At 37.1% G+C, this 19552-nt stretch overlaps 1 protein-coding gene and 1 pseudogene across 1 annotated transcript; both read right to left on the reverse strand.

The window, feature by feature from the left end:
• Positions 1-47: 47 nt before the first annotated feature.
• Positions 48-3239, reverse strand: LOC146160618 (agmatinase, mitochondrial-like). Its single transcript, XM_083384976.1, has 10 exons — positions 3235-3239; positions 1768-1898; positions 1580-1688; positions 1380-1467; positions 1055-1169; positions 933-981; positions 651-846; positions 422-522; positions 203-366; positions 48-124 (listed from the first exon to the last, which is right to left on the reverse strand). The coding sequence occupies exons 1-10, from the start codon at positions 3237-3239 to the stop codon at positions 48-50; spliced, it is 1035 nt and encodes a 344-aa protein (XP_083241102.1).
• Positions 3240-8925: 5686 nt separating this feature from the next.
• On the reverse strand, positions 8926-13761 carry LOC146160619 (uncharacterized; annotated as a pseudogene).
• Positions 13762-19552: the final 5791 nt, after the last annotated feature.

Genomic DNA, 19552 nt, shown 5'->3' on the forward strand with positions numbered 1-19552 from the left:
TGTGAGTAAAAATAGGTTTAGAAATGGATTTTAGGTTAAAATCGTCGTTAATTGTGGTACGTCACACCTGGAAGTATGCATAACATCTCAAATAGTAAATTAGCTCCTGTCAGTGCAGTTGTGCCTGTATGAAAAAACAATTAAAAACTAATTTAAAAAAATGTCCACTAATAAGTAATATAATCTACAATATGATTGTTACCTGCCATGTCATAAGGCGGAGACACCTCTACAAGATCGGCCCCTACTATGTTCAGCCCCTTGCAGCCTCGAATTATCTCTAAACCCTGTATTGAAGTTAAGCCACCGATTTCTGGAGTACCTGTACCAGGTGCAAAAGCAGGATCCAAGGCATCAATATCGAAACTGTTGAAATAAGCAATTCTTGTATTTAAAAAAAAACATTTATAAAATAATGTACCTTAGGTACACTGGTCCATCTTTCATTACTTCACGGACCTTTTCCATAAAGGGAGATAGTGATCGATTCCAGCATTCTGTGACCGGTACAACATTAAAGCCCTAAAAATTGCATTCACTGTTTATTATACACGTATCCATCAGGAGTCTATATGAGGTAGAACACTGACGTTTCTTTATGTTATGTAAAGTAATATTTTTTTAAATTTCACAACAGAATTATTTTACACCTTGTTTCTCTGATACTGATAATCATCTTGCGAGTAACCGGACCCACGTAATCCAATTTGATAAACTCGAGAACAGTCCAGTAAGTTTTCTTCAATTGCTCTACGAAATGGGGTTCCATGGGTTATCCTTTCTCCCAGCATTTCATCATTGCAATCAGAATGAGCATCAACATGGATTAAACCGACTGGCCCATATCTTTAAAACATGGAGAGCACATTTGATGTAGGCCTAATCAGTTTATGCTAGAGTGATATGATATAAAATTCAAAAACTTCACTCACTTTTTTGCTATTGCTTGAAGAATCGGGTATGATATAGTGTGGTCTCCACCTTACATAAACACAATTACATCGACTTACGCTTGCGCTGAAGAAAGTGTGTAATGCTAAACATTCTCATATACCTGCTGTCAGGGGAATACATCCATCTTTAATAATTTTATGAAAACTCTCTCTAATACTGCGACAGGAGTCCGGTAGGTTGTACAGATTGACCCAGATGTCACCAATATCTGCAACCTGAGGTATAATATCGCAAACGTTGTCAAAACTAAAGCTATTTTATAAATTAGTGTTTCTTAGCCCCAAATTGGGTCGCCGTTAGATTTGGTTAAGTGGCAAACTGCAGTAGTTTCACATGATTATTTTGTTGATTGGTGGTGAGCAAAATTTAGGAAAATTGCTCCAACAATACAAACACATGGTTTGTATAATTGTACAGATCTTTACCATCAAAGAATCGTAAGGGTCTGCACCAGTAGCAACATTGAACTCTCTTATTAAAGCGGATTCAACCCGAATTTGTCGTGGTCCAAATCTGCAAGACAATGTTTTTTAATCTATTTGTTGATTTTTCCGTGCAATGTTGTGTTTTGTAATTAACTATGACTAACGACAACATTTTTAGCTATTGCTAACTACAGATTTACCTCGTTCCTGGTCTATTAGATGTTCCATTGTCAAGCGGTATTCCTACAAAGCATGCATCTAAGCCAGTCGCAGATGTTGCAATAGGTAACCGCATCATACTGGCAATACCTAAAAACCATAAATCAATACATAAGGAACCAAAAACTAATTTGACCGTAGCCCAAGAATGTTTTTCAAATAATACAACCTGCCGGTCTTGCCAGCTCGTTTCCACTTCTGGGTTTATTGAACTTCGTATGGATATTTCTTGATATTGTTTCTAAACACGATTTTTTTTTATTTAGGTTCGGGGGTATTTGATAAAAATCAATCTTCTTTCTCAAAATATTTTTTTAAGTTTATATTCCATAATTACCGGTTTTAATACTAGGCTATATAATTACACATATGGGAAGGTGTGGGGCACGAGTTTAGTAGTTGAACTTATATTAGTTTATTCAACAGAAGTACGTTTTAATTGATGCTTTCGTTTAAACTCATTCAGGTTGCGTATCTAACTCGCGAGCCAGCCACAAGACGTTCTGGTGATTAGAATTTTATTAGTTGATGAACGAACAACCAGTTTTAAACTATTAATCGGCGAAGCAAGTTAGCATATAGCAAATACCACTTGCAAATATTAACACTGTTAACAGTACAAGTCGATAGCTAAGAAAGGTGTTAGTTTTCAAGCGGATTGCGGTCTGAAGTACCTAAAATTCAAATGCCTACCGCAGTGAGATAATGGCGGAACAAGGCATTTAACATGTAACACTTTGGTGCGAGTAAGCGTTGCTTCGACATAAGCAATAATTCTGTCACATAAGCCGAGACATCATAAAATGTAGGTAAATACAAAATACATTATAGTTGGTAATAAATCATGCCGCCCTCTAGAAAGGCTTTACCATAGTCCTGGTTTTTAGAATTTGTCCCTACGTCCCCATTAAACCCATAATGTCACACTTTTAATTTAATCAGCCAACATCACAGGATTAATTACTATCTGGTGGTGAGTTTTTTCCTTGCGGGTAATTTGAATGTAACTTTACGTACGTCAATATAGCATTTAAAAGCTCCAGTGATTGGGTGGATTTCTTTCGCATTAGCTAGAGTTATTACGTATTAGTATGCTAGTCGGAGGTGTGTTGTCCCTTAAAATATTAATTCAAAACGGTAGGCCTGTATATCACTTTTCAATAAAGATGAGTCCGATGTAGATATTCTTGCTTATTATACGTTTTTTTGTTCCCATAGTAGTCTGGTAGGATAATTTTTGCATTATAAGCTAAAAAATTATAAATGTGATTTTTTTACGTGAATTATTTCACTTCTTAATAGTCGTTAACACTGTAATACATTTACTCCTATTTTTAACACATTCGCACGTGAATTCGACCAACAACAAAATGACTCTTTAAGTTACATATTGGGTGACATCTTACCTCAATGCCCACAAAAGTTACTAGATCTGGTTAATGTTTGAAAGCCTCCAGAATTTGGGCCTAATGGACAACAACCAGAAGGATGACAAAACAACACCACGACAGAAACCCAAAAATCCGAACTTGTCGAATATACATCATAAATATCACTTCACTAATAAGCCACTTCGCATTAAAACTTCTTTATTATAAAAAAATATTTCTATGATGCAATTTACAGATAAACCTACGCCATTTTTAATCATAAATGAAATAGTAGCTTACCGTAATATTTTTGAAATCCTTGAGAGAAAAATCTACATCGACCGATCATAGTTAAAAACATCGAATAGTCTGACTTCCTGTAAACAAACCTGAAAAAAATACATCGTGGTGCAATGTTTCATTTTAAAAATATGTTTAGCATTTAGCGAGGGGCTGAATTCTTGTTGAGTTATATCTCGGCGCACACGACATGACAAACCCATTCAATGAACAGCGTTGTAGGTTATATGAATGACGAGCGCTATATCTGTTGACATTGTTACACATCATTGGACACCATGCAGGCAAAAATAAAAATACAACATCTGGGCCAAAAATCGTACGTCTATAGTCTAAGTATTGTGGGGCGCAGCCACAATGAAATAATATTTATTGCAAATAAACAAACGACATACAGTTCTTACAGGTACTTACGATATACGTAGGCTACCGGTACAATCATAGAATACTAATTACATAGAAGGCTCAATGGGTCTCGTCACGCATGAGTAACACTGACACGATTTGTTAAAAACCAGGGTTTCGGCGGCAATTATAGGTAGAGTATCATGTCGTTTGTTGACCTACGTATTATTTTCGCGTTTTCGCGTATTCGCGTATTTTATTCAGCGTTTCAGTTAATGCACCAACTTTTCTAATTATATCGATGTATATTTTGTCAGTTTAATATAATTTAACATGTCAAGTATTGGACTGAGTACTGACAAGTGAGGTGATAGCCGAACTGCTTGAACGTTCCCCAAGAAGTGGAATTACAACCACTAATCAAGCCAACAGCAGAAGCAACCATCAGTTTAGTGTCCCTGCCGGGAGAGATTCAGCTTCCCTTCTAGCCTGTGAAGTAATTACGGATTGGTTGCAGTTATTTTTAAGAAAATATTAACCGGGTTGTATAATATCACAATATCCGAAATTTTGCTGTAATGCTGATAAGTTATTTTTAAATTTACCATAATTGGAAGCTGCAAAGCAAATTTACATTTTCATTTATTCAATGAAATTGTCTAAAACAAAAAAGAAGATACAGCTTTACAATCCTATTTCATAAATAAAACTGAAATGTTAGTATATATGTTGCTGGATACTGTATACACAAGGTCTCCAAAATGTACAAAGACTTGCATCCAATTATTCAAGTTTTATGTTCACCTGAAAATAAAAGAACATCGAATTCTGCCTTTCTTTTCAGGTTGGAAAAAGAAAATTGCCATCTAAAGATGCCTGCTGAGTGGTGCTTATATTTTTTGATTATATGTATTTTACTTTTAGCATAGAATGCAACAAAAAAGCTGATAAAATTAATTTTAATGAAGTAATAATTGACATACTTTCTATCAGTCATTTTAGCAAGTTCAATGAAACTCTGAGTGAAATGGCTAAATGTGATTATGAACAGATCGAAACGGTGACTGTTTTTTATGCTTATGCTGTTTACAAGGGTTTTGGGGCACAGTTTTAGTAAAAAGCTTTTTGAAAATGTTTTCAAAAAGGTTAATAAGAAATCTACAGGTTTACAAGAGATATGCCAACAAAATAAGAAAGAGGCATGTAAAATAATATAAATGAAAAAAACAATATATTTAAATCTTTATTATAACAGTTTATTTGCACATAAATGTTATCTCAACTTGAAGTTGAACCCCTGTATTTTATTTTTTATGAAATATGTCTTGATTGTTGTTTTATCGTTGATGCATTATTAGCATTTGTTAGTTGACCATTAGGGATCATTATAAAAGTTAAATTATTTAATTTCAGTCCATTAACAGCAATTCATTTTTTATTTGTTACATCAAGTAATAACAGAACACCAAATTATTATTCAATTTACCTATTTTTTGGGGGGGGCGAGGGGATCTTCACAGAGTATTATCCAGACATTTCTGATCTCATATGTTGTATTACCGCCTTTGCTTTTTTTATTATTTTTCTTTCTATTACATGCTTTACACCATATGACACCTGGTGAATATCCGGATTTCTTGCCCGGTAGCCAAGTTGCCTCTAAATAAAACACAATTTGATATTTGCTTTGTGGTGGATATACTTCTATGTGTAAGCACACATAATCCAGCTGTTTTAAAAGACGATTATTAAGCAGAATAAAATTTATTTTATTCTGATTAGTGGTGAACACTTATCCTTCCAATGTGGGCTTTGCCATAAGTCTTTTGTTTTCACCTTTGTAGTGTTTTTTCTATATTTTCCTTTAATTAAAAATAGCTGTTAGTGCCTGCTATAGATTTAAGCAAATTTATATGAACAACCTTCCAAGAAGCTAGTTCTTGAATAAAAACATTTTCTAACCATTCCAAATTTTCATCTGCCCCATCTTTTATTGGACAATTTACAATATCAAACCATCTGTAAATATTATTCCATATAAAAAGTTAGTATATTAAAATGTTGTTTAAAAATTATTGTTATATATATATATTTAAATTATTTTTAAATTGTAGCAAAAAAACAAAATTAGATTCGTTGAACTCCAGCCATAAGACCGAGATAAGAACAACACCAACGGCGGAATAAGTCCGACATCCGTCGGAATAATACCTAAATGCTCATAATCAGGCATAAACAACACTTTAACCAAACCCCACCCCTAAGTACATCACTAATTTCCCTAAAAATTTCAACACTAACCCATTTTCTCACCCCACCCATTAAGAACACCGGCCCCCTGACTGAGCCGGTCAGACTAGGTCGTCCAAACGTAGTCACCAAAACGCCCTTCACCCACAGGTTCGGGCGTTATTTTGGCCATTAGGCCTTCTTTCGATGAATTTTGCCTTTTTCCGATGAATTCAGGCCTTCTTTTGGTGAATTTAGGCCTTATTCCGACAGATTAAGGTCTTATTCAGACGATTTTGATATTATGCTGTTCTGGAATTACTGCGTATTTGGCTTTTTTATGTCGTTGGTCTTAATACTACGGTTTTATAGATTTTTCTGCTTTAGATATTGTTGCTTTTTAGGTCTTATTGTGTGTTCCCAGATTCGTTACCGCACAGGTGTAGGTGACCGCGACTATACGTATACATTTTATACGATCGTAGTTGTATGGAGAGGCCTTTACGATGGTTAAAGCCTAATTTGATCTTAATTAGTAGATAAAATTAGTTCTGAACGTCAGTGATGAAAATCCAATACACAATACAACAATTTTTGATGCCAAAGCTTGTTTTTTGCTGGTTTTTGGTATAAAATGAAATCCCTTGTATACTTTATACCAAATGGCGTTAATTAAATTTCATACCAATGTGGTTCTGCCACGCAGAGAAAAACAGGAAATTCTAAGCAATTTACGAAACACGAGTAAAGCTATGTTGACAGTTTGATGAATTCACACAGGCTGGTGTGACGACTAGTGGCAGATGTGGTAGCTGCTACGGGCCCCGCGCTTGGTGAGCAAGCATTGTTTTTTTTGGCTTGCAAACTGGAATGGCGTAGGATAATATTAAAGTTGTAACTTGTAAGTTTACATTACTAGTCCCAAAATATTGTCCCTTCCTAATTATTGTAAACTTTGAAAACAGTAATTTCCACTGGAGGCAACTGCCTTGATCGAGTGCTGTCACGAACACAATAATGTGACTGCTACTTTGGAAATACTTTCACCATGTATATACCTAGAAGTGTTAACTATTAGTTTCGCTTTCAGCTTGATTTCCCAATCGCACAAAAAACACTCATGTTAGCATCACGCCACTTTTGAGGCATTGTGACGTAATACGAACGGTTTTAGTCGTAACCAAGTTTAATATGGTATTTTTTATCTGAAAAGAATGTTAAATACCACTGTAAGATACTAATTGTGACAAGGGCCACGATCAGTGTTCCCTCTAAGAAAATTTTCTACTGCGCAAATGTTATGTTTAGTGCGCAGGATAATTTTATAGCTGCGAGGTGAAAAAATTCAAAGGTGACGTCATTTAACAATTAATCCTAGGAAACATTCTGTTTTCTGTTTAACTGGTGCGCAAAATGTAACTGGAATTGAGTTTAAATAAAATTAAGGGTATCGCACCAAGCACCGCGAAAAAAGCGTTTATTGCCTAAAACCTTCACTGTAGAAGGATATATTTTTGGCACACAATCAAATTTTTGGCACACAATCAATAGACGTTTGGCACACAATCAATAGACGGCGCGCATTACTCCAATATTGGCATTTATCTAACGGGATTTATAACTCTACAGCAGGGGTTCCCAACCTGTGGTACGCGTACCACTACTAGTGGTACGCGAAGGTTTTTCAGGTGGTACGCGAGCAGGCGCGGATCTAGGATTTCAGTTTGGGGAGGGCCATGAATTTTTTTCAGATATGACGTTACAAAAGTATACCATTGCGTGACGTCATAATTCAGGTAAAAATAACATCGACTGGCCGAATAAACTAACTCCTGCAAAATAGCGCGAAAAATAGACCTTTTGAAAGCACGAAAAAGTAATAAGGTTAGCCTCTACAGTGGGCCAGTTTCCTAGTTTGACCCGGTATGAAGAATATCGCTGAAAAACGCTACCACGTCTGTTGTCTACACATCTTGCTTTTTCCCAAAAAGGCGAGAGCAACCGCACATGCCACCAAAAAAGAGGCCACGTCGCAATAAAACCATAGCGTTGTCTGCTATACGGTCAGCTGTGGTTCTTCCATGACATTTCTCTCAATTTTTAAGTTACTGTAGTTGGTTTTTGCCAAATAAGGTTGCTGAAATGAGCAAAACTCTATGCAGAGTTAATCCTAACATTGGATAAGTTATTCAAATCCGTACAAAAGGGTCGGCAACCTTTGTGTATAGTAGTCGCGGGCCAAAACCAAACTCAGAAAGGTCTCTGTTATTACAACTTTATAACAATTGTGAATCAGGTGGGCCTCGGATTTTTTTGCACTTTAAAAACGTGTTTATAATTACTTTTAAGGAGGCAGTAAAGTCTTGGCGCAAATTCGCTAAAAAAACGTACTTCGTTTAAAATTCGAGTCCACACGTCATCATCCCCCTACTACTATTAAAAAAGTGTATTAAAACTACTTTGAGAAAACGCGATAAATTTGATAGTTAATCTATTTTATTTGTTTTGGCGAAAATAGGCCATACTACCTAGTGAACCGCGAATATAGCAAATAGCGTTGAATAATGCTAGTCGTAAGCTAAAAATATGATTCAATTAAATTATTTTTCTGCTAAAGTGGTACGCCTAACACTACAGAGCGTCGAAGTGTTACGAGATCGTAAAAAGGTTGGGAACCCCTGCTCTACAGCTATATGGCTGCACAGCAACTATACCTAAAAAGTTTCGCAAACGCAAAAAATGCAGTGCGTATATTTTGATAAATTTTGAGTCTGTCCAATGGACACACATAAAATATTCACTAAAAACCGTTCTAGAAACGTCCTAATTTTTGTCTAGTTTAATTTTGTAAAAGTTGTAACTTGAATAGGGCCGTGTTGCTCTCGATGTTGTGCTTGACGGCGAAAATGTCCAGTTGTGCTAAAAACATACCTGAAACGTACTTAAAAACCTAAGTTTGAAAATATTTGCAGCGTCGTTAAAATAAGCAAAATTAAGTCTAAAATATATTACAAGCTTTGTTAAACAATTTATTTTTTCTTAAAGAACGAGCGATTCATATGTACGGTACAGATTTAACTCGCTCAGCTTCTCCTTGTTTTTGTCCTCTTCCAATGTTTATAGACTTTGTCCAAGTTTATTTCTGAGTTTTGACAAATAGTTGATTCATTATCACATTCGTAATCCTTGGTTGGTGAAATAGAAGTCAAGACAGATTTGACCATCATGAGTTGGTCCAGATAATATGGCTCGAGCCTGCATCTGTTCTGTGTTTTAATTCTGTTCATGAGGCTAAAACCTCTCTCACAATCGGCACTGGAAGCTTGGAAGGAAGAGCATATTTGAATTAGGCAAAGTATAGTTGAAAACTTGTTATCCCAAAACATATTTCAGCTAAATCAGTTAAACCTACGCTGGCAGTTGACTTGAACTTTTCCTTTGCCAAAAACTTAAAATCATTGTAGGCATTTCTAGTAATATTCTCATGGATCTTAACGGGGAAAGTAAGAAGGATCTTAACGGGGAAGTAAGAAGCTAAATTGCTTTAAGAGCTCATCTAATTCATTTAGACCAAAATTAAAATCGGCCTGTTTTATGCAGCTGTAATCAAATATAAACCAGTAAGATAGTTTGTTATTATCTGGAAATCTGTCTGTCAAATGAGTACAGAGTTCAATAAATCTAACTACTGGGGCCATTTCCTCCATACTAACTAAAAGATTATCAATCAATTCTTTTACAGTTGCACCCCAGTGTTTATGTTCACCTAAGTACTGCGCATGAAGCTTCGCAATTTTGTTGTGAGCGACTGCTTGTGCTTCCATAGGGGTGATATAGCTTTTTTGGAAGGTCCTTGACAAATCTGCAAGCTTTGTTAAAATATCATTTAGAACAAGGGTCTCAAACACGCGGCCCGCGAGAACATTTTGTGCGGCCCGCGTTGAAATTTTGGATTTCCAAGTTCTTCACAATATTTAAGTGTCACATATCTTTTTTTTTCAAATCTGAGAAGTTAGAATTCACTCTAAAATTGCTCTAAAAACCTGAAACAACTCATTAAACTTCACTATCACATCTCCTTTAAACGCTACCATTTATGCGGTAAAATATCTACTATTACGTCACATTGCCTATTCACATCTGAACAGTTGTCACAATACCATTGTAAATTGCACCAGTCAGGTGTTAGTGGAATTGGTCATCGTTCAATTTGATTGTCGAGGTGTAGGCTAGCCTTGTCAGAATAAATTGCTATAGTTTCAAAAGCCAAATTAGACATGTGTTCTGCTTCGAAAAAGAGAAAAATCACAGACGAAAGAAGAGTTTTTCAAGATAAGTGGGAGGAGTTATATTTTGTCACCGCGGTCAGAGATATTTGTCATTGCCTTATTTGCCAGCAAAAGATAGCTGTTATGAAGGAGTATAATATGCGCCGGCACTTCGATACAATGCACCGCGATAAATATGATGCTTACGAGGGAAAAGTAAGAGAAGAAAAAGTTAAACATCTGAAGTCAGCATTTTGCAAACAAAGAAGTTTCTTTGCAAATATTAATCAGTCCAAAGAAGATTCTGTAAAAGCGAGTTTTGTTATCAGTGAAATGATAGCAAAGTCATCACGGCCCTTTACGGAGGGTTTGTTCATAAAAGAATGCCTTGTGAAAGCAAGTGACATTTTATGTCCAGGTAAAAAAAAACTGTTTGAAGGTATAAGCTTATCCCCAAATACAGTTGCAAGTAGGGTCACAGATTTAGCTGCAAATGTGGAGAAACAATTAGTTGCGACCGCAAAGGACTTCGAAGCATTTTCGATTGCCCTTGATGAGAGCACAGATGTGTCAGACACCGCACAATGTGCTGTGTTTATCAGGGGTGTAGACTGCATTCTAAATCTGACGGAAGAGTTTCTGGAATTAATACCATTGAAGGGTACTACAACTGGACGAGATATATTTCAAGCCTTGGAAAAGTGCTTCGAGAAACATGGCTTGCCATGGGATAGGCTTGTATGTTTGGCCACAGACGGTGCACCGGCAATGCGTTCTAGCAATGTGGGTGTAGTTGGATTTGTGAAAAACAAACTAAACAGTCTTGAAACCGAAAGAATCAGCTTCGCTAGTGTACACTGCATTTTACACCAAGAAGCCCTTTGTAGTAAAAGCCTACAAATGAAGGAGGTCATGGATGTTGTTGTTAAAACAGTCAACTTTATACGATCTCGGGGGTTGAACCACAGGCAGTTTAAATCATTTCTTGCAGATATGGACTCTGAGTACGGTGAACTACTTTATTATACTGAGGTCAGGTGGCTGAGTCGTGGAAATGTTTTAAAGCGTTTCTTTGCACTCAGAAATGAAATCGCTTCATTTATGAAAATGAAAAACATGGCAGTTCCTTTGTTGGCTGATGCTACTTTTCAATGCAATCTTGCTTTCCTAACAGATATTACACATCATTTGAATGAATTAAACTTGAAGCTTCAAGGTAAAAAACAAATTATTACACAGATGTATGACCATGTGAAATCGTTCAAAGTCAAACTACGTTTATGGTTGAAGCAGTTGGGTGAGGAGAATTTGGCTCATTTCTCAACTCTGAAGTCTTTAGGAAAAGTTAAGGCTGAATGCATGAGAGAATATACAGATTTGTTGTCTAATTTAATTCAGCAATTTGACGTGCGCTTTGCAGAATTTGAAGTATTAGAGCCGCAGTTTCGACTTTTTTCAACGCCATTTGCTATAGAAATTGACAATGTAGCCGAGGAGTTGCAAATGGAGTTGGTGGAACTTCAATGTGATACTATCCTGAAGCAAAAGTATGCAGAGGTAGAAATTTACGAATTTTATAGATTTCTTTCACGAGAAAGGTTTCCGAAGTTAGTCTCTGCTGCAGCAAGAATTATTGCAATGTTTGGAAGCACATACGTATGTGAGCAATTTTTTTCATCGATGAAGATCAACAAGACTGTGCTAAGGTCACGTATCACTGATGAGCACCTGCAAGCAACTCTGCGATTGGTTTCTGCTGACAAGTTGAAGCCCAATATCGAGTTCCTTGTTCATGAAAAACGCTGCCAGTTAAGTAGCCAGAACAAAAAACAACTAGCCTAATTCATTAACCTACTTGTGTTTATCTTTTTATTGTGTTTATATTTGTGTTATCGTTTTATTGTGACATTTCATCGTGAATTGCGGCCCTTGGGTATTTTACACGTGCCCATTTGGCCCTCAGAGCATTTTGAGTTTGAGACCCTTGATTTAGAACAAACAAAGCAGCTTTTATTTGCCTCGATTCCAGTTTTGCAACGCAGAAAACAGCCACTGGATCACGAGTGCCTTTTTCTTTGCAGTATTCAAGAAGTATATCATAGTTTCTCACTAGTGCTTGTATAGCAAAACGACGGGACAGCCACCTTACATCATGTATGGCTTTAAAGGAGATTAGTTTATGACCAGCTGCCTGAGCAATATCCTGCAAACCTGGCTTCTTTACTGACGATCTGCTGAACATAGTGTAAATGGTTCTTACCAATGTTTCAAAGTACTGCATAATAGACACTTTTGACCAAGCATCGTCAATTCCCAGGTCTTCGCGGTGCGCTACGCAGTGCTGTTCGACCAGGTGGGAATGGAATTCTGCAATAATTTTGCTACACCATTGTGCTTACCAAGCATGACTGCACCACCATCACTTGTAAACATTATCATTCTTTGCATATCAATGCTATTAGTGGTGTAAAATTTATTGAGTTCTTCTAGAATAGTTTGACTGTTACAAGCAGAAAGGGCTATAATTAATGCAAATACTGTCTTAGCCAGAAAGCGGAAATGATCTACTGTACAAAACTTTATGTACAAAATTAACATTTTGGTTGATGAAATATCATTGCTTTCATCAATAATCAGAGTGTGACATTTTGCTTGCCTTATGCTTTGTATTCTCTGGTGACATAGTCTATGCTCTTAAGAAATTCGAAACCGTAATTTTTACTTCGCCAAGAACGTGGTAATGCAGTGTATTCTGACATACGGTTATTTATCACCTGGCAAGACAATATTGATGAATTAAGTTTAATACTTAGAAGGACACTATCTACGAGGACCTTTACTTCACTTGACGGAGTTTTTAAAACTTCACTTTCTTCTGCAGTTGGCGTTGTGGTGAAAAAGCTCACACTACCTCCCCTCACGTCTAAATTTCGCTTTTGAGCCAATACACCTAATGCTTCAATGTGGAGCTTATGGTTCAAATGACGTTTTAGGTAGTCCACTTTCCATTCACTCCATGATTTGCCTTTCCCAAAATCGCTGTCAGGTGCCACTTCCTGACAAACTTTACAAGCTATCAAATCGTTCGCTGCGGAGTACTCGTAGATTTCCGATAGTCTAGCACAGCGGTTCCCAAACTTTTCTAAAAAAATTGCCTGGTGGAACCTTTGCGATTATATTGATATTTCGCGGCCCTATAAAAATCAAGGGTCAGTTGAGCCATGTTTCTTGTAGTACACTAGTGCAGTCACAACTTTCTAACTAATGTTTCTAACAGATAGTACAGCACAATAGATGCTTTATGATGTCACGAGAGACAATAAAACACGCTTTATTATCGACTAATAAAGCATAAACGAAGACTAAGATTGGTGAAAGACAATGCTTAAAACATAGACTAATACTAATGTTTAAAAACAGTCGCTAAAGACTAATTCAATTCTCATTGCGGAATCTCTGAAACAGCTGCACGGACCCCAATTGGTCCGCGGACCCCAGTTTGGGAACCGCTGTTCTAGCAGTTTGTTTTTTTAGCCTATAAATTCCGGTTTCAGGTTCCAGAATTAATTTTAAACATTCCACTGCTGTGTTCAGCCAACTCAATCTAAACTCAGTTCTTTTTCTTTTAGCTTGAGTTTCCTGTACGGACATTTTGCTTGCGTCTCAGATAAGAAACAAATGGATAACGAAAACCAGTTAGTTAATAGAGTTCAATGTTGTACTAGCTATAATCAAAACGGAAGGTGCGAAAGGCTAAAAACGGTTGTACCGAGGAAAATGTAAAGATTTTTTTTTATTTTTAATTAAAAATAAAGCAAGTGCGCAAAAGCAATTTCACTGCGCAAAAGCAAATTCTACTGCGCAAATTGTGTCTTGTAGCTGCGCAGTTGCGCACCTTAGAGGGAACACTGGCCACGATGCTAGTCCTAGTTGTTTAAGAGAACATTCGAGGGAATGGCAGCTTCGCATTTGATTTAAACCAGGGAGTCGAACCGGAACCGAACCGGAACTTTATGAACCGGTTTTGGGCCATATTTTCCCGAACCGTAACCAAACCTGAACCGTTTTTTATAAGAATTTAAGGAGCCGAACCGGAACTGAACCGAATACTTCGAAAGTACCTGAACCTTAACCGAACCTCCTAAGAAAGAGTTTGACGTCACAAACTATTTTTTACAGAGAAATCATTTATTTATTATTTTTTAGATTAAATAACGAACTGCTTGTTTTTAATGAAAGACACACACAAACATATGTGTTTAATAACATCTGTGATCTAGCCCCTCGGAAGTTGCTTTATGACCAACCATTACGGCTTCCGTATCAATAGTACACCGAAAAGCTATCGCAGACTCGCCGAATCTGTCGATATATGATGCAAGCAGAGCAAGCCAGAAAAACAACTGGCCTGCAGTGAGGTTCGAACTCACGACCTCCGGTCAAGCCGGGACCGTCGCTCAGGCTCAGAGAGGAGCGAGTCGAGAAACAACCATGCGCCAATACTTTTAGCCTATTGCTTCTGAGAGAAAATTGTAAGTTCTAAACTAGCTATTTCGTGATTAAGACAACTATAGCACGTTTTGTACTAAACTTAGCCAGCTGGTTGAATGGTTGGGTGTCAGCCGAAGGGCTGCAGTAATTTCTGTGGTAGTCTGTTGTACTTTAAGTTTATGTTGTCAGGCTAACTGTAAACTGATTATAATGGTTGGTTCAGTGAAATTTAATTAAGTTCAATATTTACTGCTAACTCTTGAAATATCTTTCCGGAGCAGAGAAAGCCAGAAGAAAAAAAGAGGCGTTAGAACGGCAACAAAAATTTCTGCAAAAAATGCCTAAACTCACACATTTTTTTTCTCCGTCACCATCTGCTGTTAGCTCAACTTTTTCAGCCTGGGCTCAAGCTCAGGTACTACCGAGCAAGAACAACAGGAACCAAACGAGGAAATGGAAACTCAACAGCCTTCCTAAACACCTAAGGTTCTAGATCTGGCAGCTCAATTCAATGACTTGGGGAAGTGGCCTCTAGTTCTTAGATATGATCAAAAAAGAAATGGGCAGCAAGGGGCAGTTCAGAATGTCAACACATGAACAGTGACAATAGATTTTGTAAAAAGCAATATTTTCACATGTGCATAATCTACAAATGAAAAGCGGCTTAGGGAGTGGTTATGCTACAGCGAGACCAAAGACAATCTATATTATTTTACCTGCAAACTAGCAGCCTAACACTGAATTGAACGTATTTTGTGAAGGTTTCAATGCCTGGAAGCATACACAAGTGAAAGAGGGTTGGCTTTCGGAGGAACAGATGAAACAGTAGGATCTCCTAACAACGGAAACTATTTTGGACTGTTGGAGCTTATTGCAACTGTAGATTCATTCTTGTGCCAACACATCAAGATGCATGCCAATCGTGGAAAAGGGCACACTTCCTACTTATCAAAGACTATTTGCGAAGAGGTAGTCGAGACGTTGGGAAAAGCAGCTGAAGATATAATCGTCAGGGAACTGAAAGAAGCTAAATACTTTTTCATATCACTAGATTCAACCCCGGACATTGCTCACACGGACCACCTTTGTTTCACAGTAAGATATGGGAACAATTCGTTAAGTTTGAGTCAGAGGCGCAGAAGCTGACTCAAGTGCCAGATTACCGAACAACAAGAACAAGAAGAATTGTCCGAAATCGAAGACGCGATGATGAGGATGTAGGCACTGGTCGTTTAGTTCCAGATGCAATAATCAATCACCTAAAAACAGATTTCGGGTAGAAGTTTTTCTTGCAGTATTGGACAGCCTATTATCTGCGCTGGAGAAACGTCGCGAGACATACACCCAGACCCAATTGAACACACGGTTTAGTTTTTTGCGAAATCTGCATGACCGAACACCTGCGCAGACCCAAGAAAGTGCTAACAGACTTTTAGAAGCATATCCGAAGGATTTGGAAGACGGATTAAAAGATAAACTACCTCAGTTTTCAGAATTCGTAAAGCACATTGCTATTGATTGCTCCTCTCCCGAACTCAACTATTTCACTTTGATCAAAGAAAACAATATTGACATCACGTTTCCTAACATTGACAATTTGTTACGTATTTATCTATGTATGATGGTAACTAATTGTACTGGAGAGAGATCGTTTTCAAAATTGAAGTTAATTAAAAACTATCTGCGAAACACAATGGGGGAAGAGCGGCTACACTATTTAACTCTTTTGATTATTGAAAATGACGTTTTAAAGTCACTAAACTCATCCGAAATAATTGCCAAATTTGCAGAAATCAAAATGCGTCGAAAAGACATTTAAATAATGTTGTTGAAGTATTATATTTCTTGCAAATAAAACATTACATTGGTCTTTTTTGTTGATCAATCTGCCACAGGCCCCGCACTTAGTTAATCCGGCATTGGTGACGACGTCACAATCCAACAGACTGTTTCAATTGAATGGACGGAGTTTCAACCCGGTAACAATATGGAGCGCAAACCGCTACAGTATCTACCTATCTTATGCATGTCAATTAATGCATATAACGTCCCCAATATTGTTTAGGAAACCAATTATACAAAGTAGGCTATTAAACATCAAACTAACAGTGCTTATTGGCGAGAAGGAATGCAGCGAATTGGATCAAAAGTAAATTAGGCCCACTTAAACTGAATGAAGGAATCTATTCGAATAGTTTTTTGTTTTTATTTGCCATCGTCAACCCGCAAACTGCAGTTCGCGACTAAGGAGCTGCTATTTTCGGATAGTTGCAAAAACTATAATTGTTGTCCCAACGTTTTACTTGTTACATGCCCTTCTATAGAGACGATCACATGTTGAATATTTTCCACCCTAACTTAAAAAGACAACTATTGTTGCCAACAAACCGCGTTTTTTAAGGCAAAAAAATACATAAAAAAATGTGTGGGGGGTACATATGTCCCCCCGAGCGCCAAGGTACAGGGACGCCAAAATGAGGCTTACAAAAGCCAAAACGAGACTACTTCTTCTTGAAATACAATGTTCGATTAAAATTTGACTTGTTTTTCCTATCAAGTAGCGTTTCTTAACCGGGGGGCGCGCCAAGCATTTTTTAGGGGGGCGCGACCACTTCAATACCGGTATTTAATTTTTTTACAGTGATTTTAATGGTTTCGTTTGGAATGTGAACCACTCCTACACCTGTACAAACTCTGTTTTTTGCCAACTTTAACATTGAAACTGCAAAAAAATTTCGCGCTTTGCGCGAATCTTTGTTTCCTTTTTTTTACCACAAGTCTCTTAAAGTGCCTTTGCATTTTTTCTGTCTATTAGTAATACACATGTCATCGAAAGTTTAACAAAATTATAGTTTAATGATAAACGATCAAAGTTATCCCCATTTCGAACTATTTTTTTTTCCATATTTTATATATGATAACAGGCTAGCAATAGGGGGCTTGAACTTTTTTTGCAATTATCGTTGTATTGTGTGCCGTCACATCTTTTAAAATACGATAACGCAATGTTTAATTTTTGCGCTCAACAGCCTTAATTACAACTAGCCTATAGAGTCAATGCCCTCACAACACGTTTGTCAAAATCAGGTTGTGTCGAGCACAAGCAATTTGTTCTGTGCCCAATTCGAAAATCCTCCTGAATTGCCGTACCTACAGTTTAACCCAGGGATGTCCAGCCTGCGGCCCGCCTGAAATTTTTGTGCGGCCCGCTAGACATTTTCACTCCAAAAGTAGTATTTTGAACTTAGCCTAATTAATAATGTACCAGTCAGCTTTTAGGGGGGCAGTAATAGTACAGCACTGAAAAAAATATATATAGGCCTACGGTAACTATAAAGGCCTGTTTACACTATACTAGCCATTTTTCGTGAAATATAATTTAATAGGTTGTGCGGCCCATTAAAATACTTGAAGTTGCAATGCGGCCCTTTGCAAAAAAGGTTGGACTGTCACGCCAAAATTGGTCCGGCCAAAATCGGTCCGACCGGATCGATTTTGGTCGTAATCAAGCGCCAAAAACTGGTCTGGTCCGATCGATTTTGGCGTTGGAACAGCCGCTATAATAGGTCTGGCTAGGGTTAGGGTTAGGCCGGACCAGTTTTGGCCTAGCCGGACCTGTTTTAGCGGCTGTTCCAACGCCAAAATTGATCCGACCGGATCAGTTTTGGCCACGGACCAAATTTCGCGTTACAGGACAACCCTGGTAGCCAATTCAAACAAATAAAACTCAAATATTTTCGCCTTCGTGCGGCCAACAATCCACTTCACTATTTTCATGTTGTTTTCAGTGATATTTAATTCAAAAATGTCGTATTGCTTTTCGTAGGGGTCGCAAGGCATAGGAAAATTACCAAAGGGGGCGCGGATGAAAAAAGGTTAAGAACCACTGCTATGAGTAAGGTATATTATGTTAATGTAATAGAAAAATGTGATAAACCATGGAGACTTTGACCCCGGGCGCAAACTACCCTGGCTACGCCTTTGCCCATGCGTCACGGATTATTTTAATTCAAGTTTGGGCAATTTAAAACAAGAAAAGCGTTTTTTTTGCGCTGAGTACGATTATAATGGATTGTTTTATAACGTAACTTTGTGACGCGATTCTACAAATTTTCACGCCCAAAGTATTTTAGGGCGCAACAGAAAAGTTTCCGACCACTTAGTTAAGGTTTGTTTATTCGTATTTATATCATATCCTATTAGTACAACAAGACTTGGTCATAACTTTGCCGGTAGTGCAGTTTGGGAAATTACCTATTTAGATTTTAATATTACAGCAAATAAAATTTAACCTATATTTTGTAATCTACTGTGATCTTTTAATGATAAATAAAAAATAAGTAAATATAAATAAAAAACTTTCTTTTTATTTTCATGTGAATACCACTTATTTTTCCAATGAAAGCTATGTAAACATACCCATTTTTACTTGCTCAATGCGCAGGCAGTGCAGCCCTGTGCCAGTCTTATAAAAGCAAACATTTGTTTTAATAGTAAACAGATTTGTCTTTTCTCTTGTACGTTTGCTATTCTACAGACCGAATGTCAAATAAATCATTTATTGATTATAATTTGGTTGTTGATTGCCTAATTATTGTTAATAATTATTTACTACTTTATTTAAAGACATTTCAAATGATGTTTTCACGAACAAAATACCTTAGTATTGTACTGTGGTAAGCATAGATTTTATTTAGTTGCACGACAATCAGGTCTAGTCTAAGATTATGTTGTAGTACTTGGTCCTAGACAACCGTTAAAAGTATGATGATAAGTGCACAGCTTCGCTTTTCAACAGATCCAATCTACATCCCAAAAACACCACCTTCTCCAATTTGTTACACAAGCGAGTTAAACTTCGACCTATCATGCATTTTTTTCATCCAGAAACCACTGAGATCTGCCATACTTTTCAGGTGTTGTCAGGGCTAGACGTAAAAAAATGCCCATG

The sequence above is a fragment of the Ascidiella aspersa genome, chromosome 3 (genome assembly GCF_963924565.1).
Source record: "Ascidiella aspersa chromosome 3, kaAscAspe10.2, whole genome shotgun sequence".
In the NCBI taxonomy this organism is placed as follows: Eukaryota; Metazoa; Chordata; class Ascidiacea; order Phlebobranchia; family Ascidiidae; genus Ascidiella; species Ascidiella aspersa.

Bases quoted from the DNA above. Each gene is read 5' to 3' on its own strand.
- LOC146160618 (XM_083384976.1), bottom strand. The intron at 1,689-1,767 runs GTTGTATTATTT...TATGGTTTTTAG, and splicing joins CGAGCTGGCAAGACCGGCAG to GTATTGCCAGTATGATGCGG. The intron at 982-1,054 runs GTATATGAGAAT...TGTTTATGTAAG, and splicing joins ATGTATTCCCCTGACAGCAG to GTGGAGACCACACTATATCA.